The 11,814-nt window shown below is 31.0% G+C and overlaps 2 protein-coding genes across 2 annotated transcripts; one reads left to right on the top strand and one right to left on the bottom strand.

The window, feature by feature from the left end:
• Positions 1-416: 416 nt before the first annotated feature.
• On the top strand, positions 417-4,683 carry LOC111287967 (heat shock 70 kDa protein 16-like). The gene is made up of 10 exons (XM_022878665.2): positions 417-540; positions 877-2,189; positions 2,504-2,719; positions 2,799-2,894; positions 2,964-3,098; positions 3,243-3,443; positions 3,528-3,674; positions 3,750-3,878; positions 3,957-4,087; positions 4,217-4,683. The coding sequence occupies exons 2-10, from the start codon at positions 1,020-1,022 to the stop codon at positions 4,290-4,292; spliced, it is 2,301 nt and encodes a 766-aa protein (XP_022734400.1). The 5' UTR covers positions 417-540; positions 877-1,019; the 3' UTR covers positions 4,293-4,683.
• A 772-nt stretch (positions 4,684-5,455) lies between these two features.
• LOC111288861 (uncharacterized) lies at positions 5,456-6,090 on the bottom strand. The gene has a single exon (XM_022879819.2). It carries the CDS (start codon positions 6,029-6,031, stop codon positions 5,660-5,662), a length of 372 nt encoding a protein of 123 aa, XP_022735554.2. The 5' UTR covers positions 6,032-6,090; the 3' UTR covers positions 5,456-5,659.
• Positions 6,091-11,814: the final 5,724 nt, after the last annotated feature.

Raw genomic sequence — 11,814 nt, 5'->3', positions numbered from 1 at the left:
ATAAAAGTAATTCCTTAAAATTACTCAAATCTAAAACAATTTCAACTCAAAAAATTTCAATTTCAATTTCATTCAAACTCAAAAGTATGTTGAAATAATTATATCTTATATAAAATTAAAAAAATACCTGATGAATCAAACTTAAAAACTTAAAAAAAAAAAAAAAAAGAAAAGAAAACTTGAATAAAAAAATACCTATATATTATATTTATCGGTTAAATTTCCACCAAAGGTAAATTTGAAACTTATCTGTATCTAGTTCTATAAGTTAATAAATTTATTAGACAGCAAAAACCATTAATTTCTAAAAAGCCCAAAAGATCGACATTTTGCATAATTTCCCTCTAATTTAATACTCCCTTCACACAACGTGCAAAAATTATTAAAATTTGCATTTCTTGAAGCCTGGTTATTTTGCCTCAAGCTAAGCGAGCAAATACGAGATTTTCTCTCGATACCATCTGCACTTCCTCTTTCAATTTCTTTGGGTTTCAATTTCTCTTTCTTCTTATTCTTATCGACAGATTGTTACTCTATCAGGTAAATTATGGTTCCTTTTACTTAAAGCTATTACCCTTTTTTGTTCTTTTTTTTTTTTTAATTTGTTGGGTTTGGATATTTCTTTTTAATGTTGTCAAAGATATGGGTTTTATTTGGTTTCTGATGAAATAGGAAGAAAATAGAAATTTTGGTCTTTGGGGCATTGTTTTAAAACAAAAAAGTTGCAAAAGGCTTCAAATTTGGTGCCTTTTAGTTTCTTTTGTAATTGAATTTTGAAAAGACAAATTTTATATTTTTCTTTTGTTTTCTTAGCTAATGGCTTCTTAGAAATTAAGCAAATTGTTAATGGTTTAATGCTGGTTTTCTTCTTTGTAGCTTTTGGTGGTGATTCTTTGAGGTATAAGGAGGAAAATTTGAGAAATTTAATGCAATTTAGTTGTAGAGTTTGATTCAATCAAGGTTTTTTTTTAATTTCCTTGGTGGGTTTTGGATAAAATTCTTGTTTGTGGTGAGTTGAAATGAGTGTTGTAGGTTTTGATATTGGAAATGAGAACTGTGTTATTGCTGCTGTAAAGCAAAGGGGTGTTGATGTGTTGCTCAATGATGAATCCAAACGTGAAACACCTTCTGTGGTGTGCTTCGGAGAAAAGCAGAGGTTCATCGGCTCTGCTGGTGCTGCCTCTGCTATGATGCACCCCAAAACTACGGTATCTCAAGTGAAAAGGTTAATTGGTAGGAAATTTCAGGAACCTGATGTTCAGAATGAGTTAAGATTGTTACCATTTGAAACTTCAGAGGGTCAGGATGGTGGCATTTTGATTCACTTGAAGTATTTAGGTGAGACTCATAGATTTACGCCGGTGCAGATTATGGCAATGCTCTTTGCACATTTGAAATATATGACAGAGACAAATTTGGGAGTTCCTGTTTTGGATTGTGTTATTGGGATTCCATCTTACTTCACTGACTTACAAAGATGTGCGTATCTGGATGCTGCTACAATTGCTGGGTTAAAGCCTCTAAGATTGATGCATGACTGTACTGCAACTGCACTTGGTTATGGGATTTACAAAACGGATTTCTCCAATGCTGGTCCAACATATGTTGCATTTATTGATATTGGTCATTGCGATACCCAGGTCTCAATTGTATCGTTTGAGGCTGGAAACATGAGGATATTGTCACATGCTTTTGATAGCAGCTTGGGTGGAAGGGATTTTGATGAGATTTTGTTTGAATATTTTTCGGTGCATTTCAAGGAGCAGTATAATATAGATGTATACACCAATATCAGGGCTTGTATCAGGTTAAGGGCAGCATGTGAAAAACTGAAGAAGGTTTTGAGTGCAAATGCAGAGGCACCTCTAAATATCGAGTGTTTGATGGACGAAAAGGACGTCAAAGGTTTCATAAGGAGGGAAGAATTTGAGAAGTTGGCTTCCTGGTTGTTGGAGAGGATTAACGTTCCTTGTACTAAAGCTATAACTGATGCAGGGTTAGCTGTGGAGAAAATCCATGCTGTTGAGCTTGTTGGATCAGGGTCCAGGATACCAGCTATAACAAGACAGTTAGCTTCTCTATTTAGGAGAGAACCCAGTCGGACAATAAATGCAAGCGAGTGTGTGGCACGGGGATGTGCTCTCCAATGTGCGATGCTCAGTCCAATTTTTCGGGTTAGAGATTACGAGGTTTGTAATTAGGTCAGAAGTATAACTCTCTGTACTACTTCTAATGATTCTTTTCTACATGGTTCTTTCTTTTGTTCACATTTTGTTACTAGTTTCACCATGTTTACATTTATGGTAATAATATGGAGTGCAAAAGTTTACTTCAACTTTTGCAAACACATTCTCCCCCTCCTTGCTCATTGTTCTCCATGATATAACAACAGAGATCAAGGGTTAACCACTGCATGCTCTCTCCTATATGAGGAACTATTTTTTGCTTATTTTTATGCATTCTTGTGTATGGTAAAGGCAACTTTGTGTGTTATTTTTTGTAGGTTCAAGATTGTATTCCATTCTCCATAGGATTCTCTTTAGATGAAACCCCAATTTCACAAGAAGAGTCAAATTGCGTGTTGTTTCCTAGATGCCAACCAATTCCAAGTGTTAAAGTTCTGCAATTACAGAGAAGTAGTTTGTTCCATTTGGAAGCATTCTACGCTAATCCACATGAACTGCCTTCTGGAGTATCCTCGAAAATAAGTTGCTTCACGGTATATATACCTTAAATGAATGTTTCTTGTTTGAACGGAAAAGTCTGTCATATAGATTGATGATCATTTGGTTTTGCAGATTGGCCCTTTCCAAGCTTCCCATAGTGAGAGGGCAAGGATTAAAGTCAAAGTTAAGTTAAACATTCATGGCATTGTCACCGTTGAGTCAGCTACAGTAAGTAGGATTTCACATTTTCTTCAATCATCTTATTGATATTTCATTTCTGAGAGATTTTGCCTTCAGTTGATCGAAGAGCATGTAGATGATACAGTTACAAAGAATTATACACATTCAGAAATGAGCACAAAGGAGGCCCAGCATGTAGCAAATGGCGGTGAAGATGGTACTGTTGTGCAGTCCAAACCATCACATGCTTCTGTGAGTTTTTTGTCCAATGCTAACATGGCATGAGTATATTTGTTTCCAGTCCTGCAAAGATATAATTCTCTCTCTCTCTCTCTCTCTTGATGGAGGAGAAAGCCTTGTAGTTGAAAAGTTCGTTATGTTTTCTTTTCTATGCAGGCTGATGGTAAGACCAATGATAAAGCAACCAGGAGGCTTGAGATACCAGTTCGTGAAAACATATATGGTGCAATGACAAAGACCAAGCTCATCGAAGCTCAAGATAAAGAACTTAAGTTGGCCCAACAAGACAGGACAATGGAACAAACCAAAGAGAAAAAGAATGCTTTGGAGTCTTATGTCTATGAAATGCGGAATAACGTAAAACACTTGATCTGAACTACAGGTGTTAAATTTCTGTCTGTTTTTCTCAATATGCTGACTTATAATAATATATATGTGAAGCTTTTCAACACATATAGGGGTTTTGCATCTGATAAGGAGAGAGAGGGCATTTCCCGGAGCCTACAGCAGACAGAGGAGTGGCTTTATGATGATGGGGAGGATGAAACTGAAGGCGCTTACACTTCCAAATTAGAGGCTCTCAAGAAGGTTATCATTTATTTAATCTTAAAGTTTACCTTTGTTGCTCTCGACTTCTCCCTCACTGCCTATTTTGTTTTATAGTTGGTGGATCCAGTTGAGAATCGATACAAAGATGAAGAAGCAAGAGCACAGGCTTCAAGAGATCTGCTGAAGTGCATTGTGGATTATAGAATTTTAATAGAATCTCTGCCAAATGAGAATAGAGAATTGGTATGATAATTAGTGATTACACATTATAAATGCGATATTCACTCACATTCAAACTGATTGCAGCTTTTTGTTTTTCAGATCATGAACGCGTGCAATCAGGCTGAGCAGTGGCTGAGAGAGAAAACTCAACAACAAGACTCTTTACCTAAGAACATTGACCCTCTATTATGGTCAAGTGAGATTAAGAGCAGGACTGAGGATCTAAACATGTACTTTTCTTGTGCTTCCAGTTTGCACTTCTCATTCAGATTTTTACGGTTCAATTTTGGCTTCTTGGAACAATTTTATATCTGTGAATCTTAGATGTCATCTACTAATTATTGTTTAATGGATTTCAGGAAATGTGAGCGAATAATGACACGCAAGGCTTCTCATCGGGATGTAGAGAACCAGGGCCCGGACCAGCAAGAATAGGTTAGATGTGTACGGAACATCTTTGCAAAAGTTTACAGTTCACACACGCTTTCAGTAATTAGAAGAGCACACTGATTAATTGAGTTTGACGTTGCAAGAAGCAAGACCTCATTTGAATTCAGTGCATAGGGGGAGGGAGGGTCACGGACCAGGTAATATACGATTGCCTTTTGAGGGATAGTAACTCATTAGAAACTTTGATGTAGTTTAAGAGCTTGCCAATTCAACCAGGCTTTTTGTTGGACATACTCGAGTAATGACATATAAGTAAATTTAATAATTCGTGTATTTGTATTTTTTTGTTTCATGTTTAATACATGTAAAACATGAAGATTGTTGTATCAGAATTTGTACACGTCAAACACATAATACTTATGTTTTTGCCCAATCATTTATGATTTTTGTTAAAATTTAAAAAAAAAATGCAAGTTTAATTTGTCAGTCTCCATATAATGTTGCAGTCATACTGAGGTCATCAAGAACCCAAAGCTTGATATGGGTCCTTCAATGACCAAATTAAATCAGAAAAATAATGCATATGGGTCCTTCCTTCACATTATCAAAACATAAAACCAGATTTTGTTCCATCAATTTTTCTAAACAAAAGCAACAAATTCCATCAATTCAGACCTCATCACATTTTTAGTTTGGAAAAACATGAATCAAAACACAACTTATAAGTACCACATATTATGAAATTGAAAATTTCTATGGTATTTGGTAAATTTAAGTTCAAAAAAGAAAATTTTGAAGGTTTCCCTTTGTTTTTAATGTTTTTGGCATTTTGATTTGTTCAAGATTGAAGTTTTGAGTAGTTGCTATTTGAAGCCATTATCAAACCTTCATTTTTGTTCCTGTGATGTCATTGTCACAATCTTTGGTGGTTAAATGAGTAAGAAATGTTTGAAAGCCAACTTGAAAATCAGCATAGTGACTTACAATCTGACAGTTGAATGGATAAATTTCATGAGTCAGCAAATAAAAAATCTCTTTACTGTTCAAATATAAACTAAGCTTTTATCTAAGTACCTTTCAAACTAATAATTTGAGTTATAATTACCTAATAAATATGACTGAATCATCATCAGCATATATACCGAGTCAGATTTGAACAGAAATTTTAATTAATTAACAAAAAAATCAAATATGAAACACTTTAATCAATAAAATAAAAAAGGTACTGTTTAACTCTATACAACAAAACCTTCTTCTTTCTATATACAAACTGATCAACAAAATCTATAGAACTTTTCTCTACCCTCCATTTCTGTCGCTTTCCCAAGAAAATAAAAGTACCATACAAGAAAGAAAACCCCAGTAATGAAAATAAAATTTCTAGTTTTCTTTCCCTTTTCACCATGATCAGCTCAATTCACCTCAGGAATGCTTTGCAGTGCAGGCCTCCAGGACCGTTGGTTTGTTTCATATTGATTACTAACAGTGATCAACTGTGCCAAAACCTGTTGCACTGATAACTCTTTTACAACAACCCTACCTAATAACTCCTCCAGCTGCTTCTTTGTTATCTTCACTTTCACTTCATGAGTAGTAGTAGGAGATGAAGATGTTGTAAAACCAATTTTTTGATGATTTCCAATAAGACCCTTTTCTTCTATGTCCATCATACCCTCATATTCACACGTGTCACGTCCTGTTTCGTCATCGTCGTCCCTCGCCGATGTTCCCCAATCATCGCCGGCCCATTGTGCCGATGATTGACGCCGCAAACAATTTCCCATTGGTTTTTTTTTTCCCCCTTTTTTTTTTTTGTCTGAATAAAGAGAACAAGGACTTGAACGTTAATAAGTAATGGGGTATATATATAGGAAGAGGAGGAAAGGTGGTGGTGGCGGAGGTGAAAAATTCAAACCTAAAATGTTGCCACGTAGGATGACATGCCGTCCGACGTGGCTGATGATAAATGGTTGACCTCATCACCAAGTATTTCGGTTGGTTTTGGGTTTCAACTGAAATGCATGTGATTGACAACTTTATTGGCTAACGATGTCGGTGAAGTTGGCTTGGCTTGGGTATGGCTTAGCTTCTTTAGATTTGTTCTTTGTGGCCGCCCATTTAATAGTAGTTATTAGATATGTGAAATTTTAACATTTATTTTAATTTATTCGTACAATTATTTTAAAAAATAATATTTAATAAATTTTAATTTTTTTTATTTTTTATATAAAAATTAAGAATTTGATTGAATATTTTATTCAATAATTAAAATATAATTTTGTATTAACAATAAGATTTGAATTTTCTAAATAAAATAATAAAAAAAGATTAAAAAGAAAAACTTGTAGTTATTTACCGTGATTAAGCTCTATTTTAGTCCATAGAGCTATATAATAAGGATCAAATTATAAAACATTACTATTGTCAATAATTTTCTAATCTCATCAAAATTCAAAGATGTAAAATCATAAAATAAAAAAAATAAATAATTAAGTATATTATGATTCGAATTATTTTAATAAGATGTCGTGAATAATAATTAAAGGAATTTATTAAAAAATTTAGTTATTATTTTTCATATGCTTTTGTTACTACATAATAATGTTTAATCAAAAAGTTTGATTTCTTATATTAGTAAGGAGTTTTCTTTTATCTTGAATAAATGCAAAAAATATATATTTATAGAAAAGTCTTTGAGTTGGGATATGAACTCAAGCCATAAAATTCAATTAATATCCAAGCCAACTAGCCAAGCCATTTTCAAGCTTTAAAATAAAAAAAAATTCATAAAGCAGCTAAATCAAGCCTAAGATGGCACAGGTGTGAACGCGGTTAGGAGTGGAATCTAACAAGTGTGAACACAGGTTAGAGAAAGGAATCTGACAAGCACAGGTGCCATTTTGCGCTTTCACGTGTGCTGTTGCTGCCTGGCATTATTACATGACACGATTTTGATTTGTAATCTAATCATGTTTTTGTTAATTAACCACTTTCATCATTTCTTAATTATTCACAGAAAACTAAGAAACCAATTTTTTAAGACACTGTAACGCAAAAAATTCTTAGTATTTGTGTTATGTGTTATTGTCAAATATCTAAAATATAAAAATCACCTTATTATAATTTATATTGATACATGTAAATATAAGAGAAATTTTTTTATTTTTTTCAAATTTTAATATATTTTTATCAAAATTTTAATTTATATAAGTTTTATATTAATTTAATATTTTTGTTATATTATATTATCATATTTAAAATTATCGATTTTTTTGTAAAAAATAACTACTAAGATAAAAGGAAACCCAATTTTTTTCTGTTTAATAAGTTTGGCATGCAAAAAAAGATATGAAATAAATATTTAATTCATACCCATTGTTTATCTTTTTTGACAAGGTAAAAGGCAATTAATGTTGTTTGAAATTAGATTATTTTGGTAAAAGAAAGTATTAAAATCTATTAAACCATGAGTAAAAAAAATAAATTTGTGATGGGTACACCAATGGAGAAAATTAGAATCCACCCTGATAAAATTAGCTAAAAAAAGGGTGACCCTTTATTTGCGGCAGGTTGGTGAGTCTAAATTGGCTCCTAACCCTTAAATCCCAATCCTCTAATCCAAAAATCACTCACCAAAAAAATGTCTAAAAATCTTTTGTAAATTGCTTTCATAATCCTAACATCTATATTGTCGTCATCTTTCACCTACTTGATGGGGCTAGCTGGTTTTTTACAAGTGGCACTCAATTTGCATGGTTTTGAAGAATTTTTTTGTGATGATTTCCATACATGATGTTGATAGCACCATGTTGATTGAGTAGGATTGTGGGAAAATTAGGAGTCAGCTTTGCATAGTGCTGTTAAAAGCAACCATGGCAATTTGCCTGTTGCCTTTTCTTTTTCTCATGTATGTGGACAGTGGACGTGATTATCAGAAACAAAGATTTTTGTTTGAAATTCTCATTCTGAATAGTATATAGATATGTTAATTTAAATAAGATATGAAAAAATGTATAAAAATAATATGATTTAATATTTAATAAAAATTATATATTAATTAAAAAATAAAAAATATATTTTGTTTTGACGTATTGATAAAAATTATAATATAATAATTTTCCTGTTTTAATATATTAGATATAAAAAAAACAAATTTGAATACATGAATTATTAGATATAATAAAGAAAATATTTCTTTTCTTTTCCAAAATGAAATTGTTGATTTCAGTGCAATGAGAATACTTACCAAAATAAACCATTCGTTCACGTAACTTAAATAAGACAAATTTAAAAAATAACAATAATAATAATAATAATAAAACGACAATGGTGAGACTTATTACTTATAAAATGAGAAAAGTTACATTTACTTTATGTAGTTTTATAAATGTCAAGTGAATCTTTATATAAGTAAATGAAAATAAGAGCATTTGTCTTGTAAATAAAAATGAATAATATTAAACCAAATTTGATTTCTTTCAATATGACAAAAAAGAATTGATATGTTGATGAAATTAACTATATAAATCAACAATCCCATATCATTTATTTTTTTTAACAAAAGGGGTTGTACTATGGATATATAATAAGGGATTATAAGTATTAAAAGTTGAACTCTAAATAATTTAGATGCGAGTGATTGTATGAATCGAGTAGATTTAGGCTAAGTTCAATCCCATCCCATATCAGTGTTGTTCCTTTGAAATAGTTAAAAGATTCAAAATGAACGTGAATAATTAGTCTATAAATCCAACCAAATTCTGTTGTCCCAACCTTAGTTTTATCACCTAACCACTATTTTTTTTTATATACATAGTTACTTTTTTGGGGGGGGCAGAATAGTAGCTTGATACGAGATGCATAGATTCTTTTCATGGAAATTTTTGCCCCTTTTTTCATTATTGTATCATTTTCTTTCCTTGGGGTAGGTGGTCGTTCGATATCTATGCACTTCCCTGGAAAATTTCCAGCATTTGGCCGTCAGAATTTGATGATTTCGCAAAATTAAAAGCTTATTATATAAAAAAAATTAACTTTATTCCATATTGATTCAACAAATTTGATGGGTGAGATCTATAATATGCTCCAATATTTATCCAATTTGGAAATTTTCCAGCCGTCAGCCTCCAAATTCTGCAATGTATATAAAAACTATAGCTCTGCAATAGAGTACAAATGTAACGCTTAATTCCACATCCGAATTTGAGAGACAACGTTATAATATATATATATATATATATATATATATAATTATAAGATTTTGGAATATTTGAGAGTTCACAATAGTATATATGTGAAGAGATTTGAATTTATACTTACATTATAATATTTTTTGTGAGATAAAATTATAAGATCTTCACATTAAAATAAATAATATTTTGTAAATTAAATATGATTTTTGTAACAAAACCTACTATTCATTTGCATTTTTGTATATATAAAAGAATATTATTATTATTATTATTATTATTATTATTATTATTATTATTATTATTATTATTATTATTATTATTCTTTTCTCTTGTTACTACAAGTTGTTCACTTAACAAACAGTAATCAAACAAACAATATTTTTTAGAATTTGACCCAAATATACGTTCTTGATGATTAGCGTACGCTTTGAAAGAGAATTATTCAACCAAGTTGTAGTTTTATACATAGGTTACTATTTATGATTCTTTTCTCATGCATTGACCTGTTTATAGATAGCTGACTTGATCAAGTAAAGAGTTTGGTTTAACATGCACATCTTATGATTTCGATAAGAGGTAGGACATTTTCAAGTGTCCAATTAGGTTAAGATGGGTTTGAAATCAATATAAAGTGAGTGGAAAGCTGCATAATTTGTGTAGAAATTAATATATGAGTCGAAAATGTTTTACCTATGGCAATTTCTATACATTTAATTATAGGTAACATATTAATTTTTGGTTTAGTTGCAAAGAGAAGGCTCTAAAATCTTAAGGTCTTAAGTTCAAGTTTCACTGTATGTGAATTTGATTGTTTAGTTAAGTTTTAGTTTATTAGTTAATTATTTAATAATGTAATAATTGATTATATAAATATATTACTTGATTATGAATGTAAATTAAAAATAATTATAGATACCATAGTCCAATTTTGAGAAGTTTGGTAACAATTTGAATCGTTTACATGAAAATTTGTAGTACAAATCCAAATTCAAAAAACTCATTTACTTCATTTGAATTTGAATCTAACTCAATATGATATTTGACTAGTGAAAATTAATAACTTGAATTTGTCTAATCCAAACTTGAAATAATTCAAATTTTAGAATTTAACCTTTTTGATTGTCAAGCCAAGTTTGAAGCTTATTGCTTAAGGTTTATTTTATATGATGGGAGGAGAGTATGTCCGACTTATCAAGAGAAAAAAGTTTTAGATTTCGGGTGTACTCCGATGCCCAGATTAGTGATTTGTCTAGCAAATGATTCAAATGAGGAGGATAATTACTATGGAGAGTAAATTATCTTACCTTTCAACTTTTTATCTTGCAACTCTTATATCTGTAAGCATAATTACATGGCTTAGACCAGAATAAGTTTGATGCTTGCCTTCTTTATCTATGGGCAAATCTTGGTTAGGACAAATGGCATACATGTGCATCCTTGAAGTATATCTAAATTACTCTTCCTTTGTGGGTCTTGTAGATCTAACTTTATCTTGAATCTTTAGCTTAAAAAAAGGTGTTTGGATCCAATACATATGATGACTTATTTTTATTAGAGTTTTCAAATTTCAATTTTCAATTTGACTAATCTTTAGTACTATATTAGTCAGCGGACCATTGGTGGTGACTTTCTCTAAATGATCAGTCATTCCCCAATCCTATTGCTATCATAGGTGTGGAAGAACCATTACCCCATTTAGACTCTCAATTGTTCAAATCATTCAAGACCTTGAAAAGAAAGGTATCAATTTGTTTATAATCTTCACTTTTCCATCCCTCAATGTTTGCTAGGCGAATCAAGAGTGAATTTTTGAGCATTGGTCACATGGCTCTCACTCACTCCTTTTTTGACAACAACAAAAGAGAGAAATTAAAGTAATATTTGGTCAACCACTAGATATTGCACCTCCAAACAATTTAAACTATTTTTTTAAAGAATTTAATTATTAGGACATACATTATATTTATATGAGATTAATCAAGCTTAATTAACCAATCTTGTAATTTAGTTTTCTGTTTGAATTCATACAAACTTTCTTTTTTTTTGTATTTTTTATTATTGGTGTTTGAACTCGTGACTTTCACTAACATTAATTTTTTTTTTTATAAACTAGCATTAATTGTTACAAATATGGCCATTGCGTCATAGATCACTTGACTTATAATTAGTTGAAACTTGAAATATAGTGATATAAATGCTTATAGACAAAGTTGCCTTATAAAGTTATTATATCAAGCTTGTGATGATAAAAGGAAGGAAAAAGAAAAATATTTTTTATGCTGATTTGATGGTGGAAGGTTTGAATTTCTTGGTTTTGTTATTAATTATGTTTCAATCATATAACTTGACAAGTTGCCAAATATGAACTTGAAAGG

The sequence above is a fragment of the Durio zibethinus genome, chromosome 4, assembly GCF_047325235.1.
Source record: "Durio zibethinus cultivar Kanyao isolate XHJ-2024 chromosome 4, ASM4732523v1, whole genome shotgun sequence".
Classification (NCBI taxonomy): Eukaryota; Viridiplantae; Streptophyta; class Magnoliopsida; order Malvales; family Malvaceae; genus Durio; species Durio zibethinus.
This window is presented reverse-complemented; position numbering and strand designations above follow the sequence as displayed.

Bases quoted from the DNA above. Each gene is read 5' to 3' on its own strand.
- LOC111287967 (XM_022878665.2), top strand. From the start codon at position 1,020: ATGAGTGTTGTAGGTTTTGATATTGGAAATGAGAACTGTGTTATTGCT. The intron at 3,099-3,242 runs GTGAGTTTTTTG...TTTTCTATGCAG, and splicing joins CCAAACCATCACATGCTTCT to GCTGATGGTAAGACCAATGA. The intron at 3,879-3,956 runs GTATGATAATTA...TTTGTTTTTCAG, and splicing joins CAAATGAGAATAGAGAATTG to ATCATGAACGCGTGCAATCA.
- LOC111288861 (XM_022879819.2), bottom strand. From the start codon at position 6,031: ATGGGAAATTGTTTGCGGCGTCAATCATCGGCACAATGGGCCGGCGAT.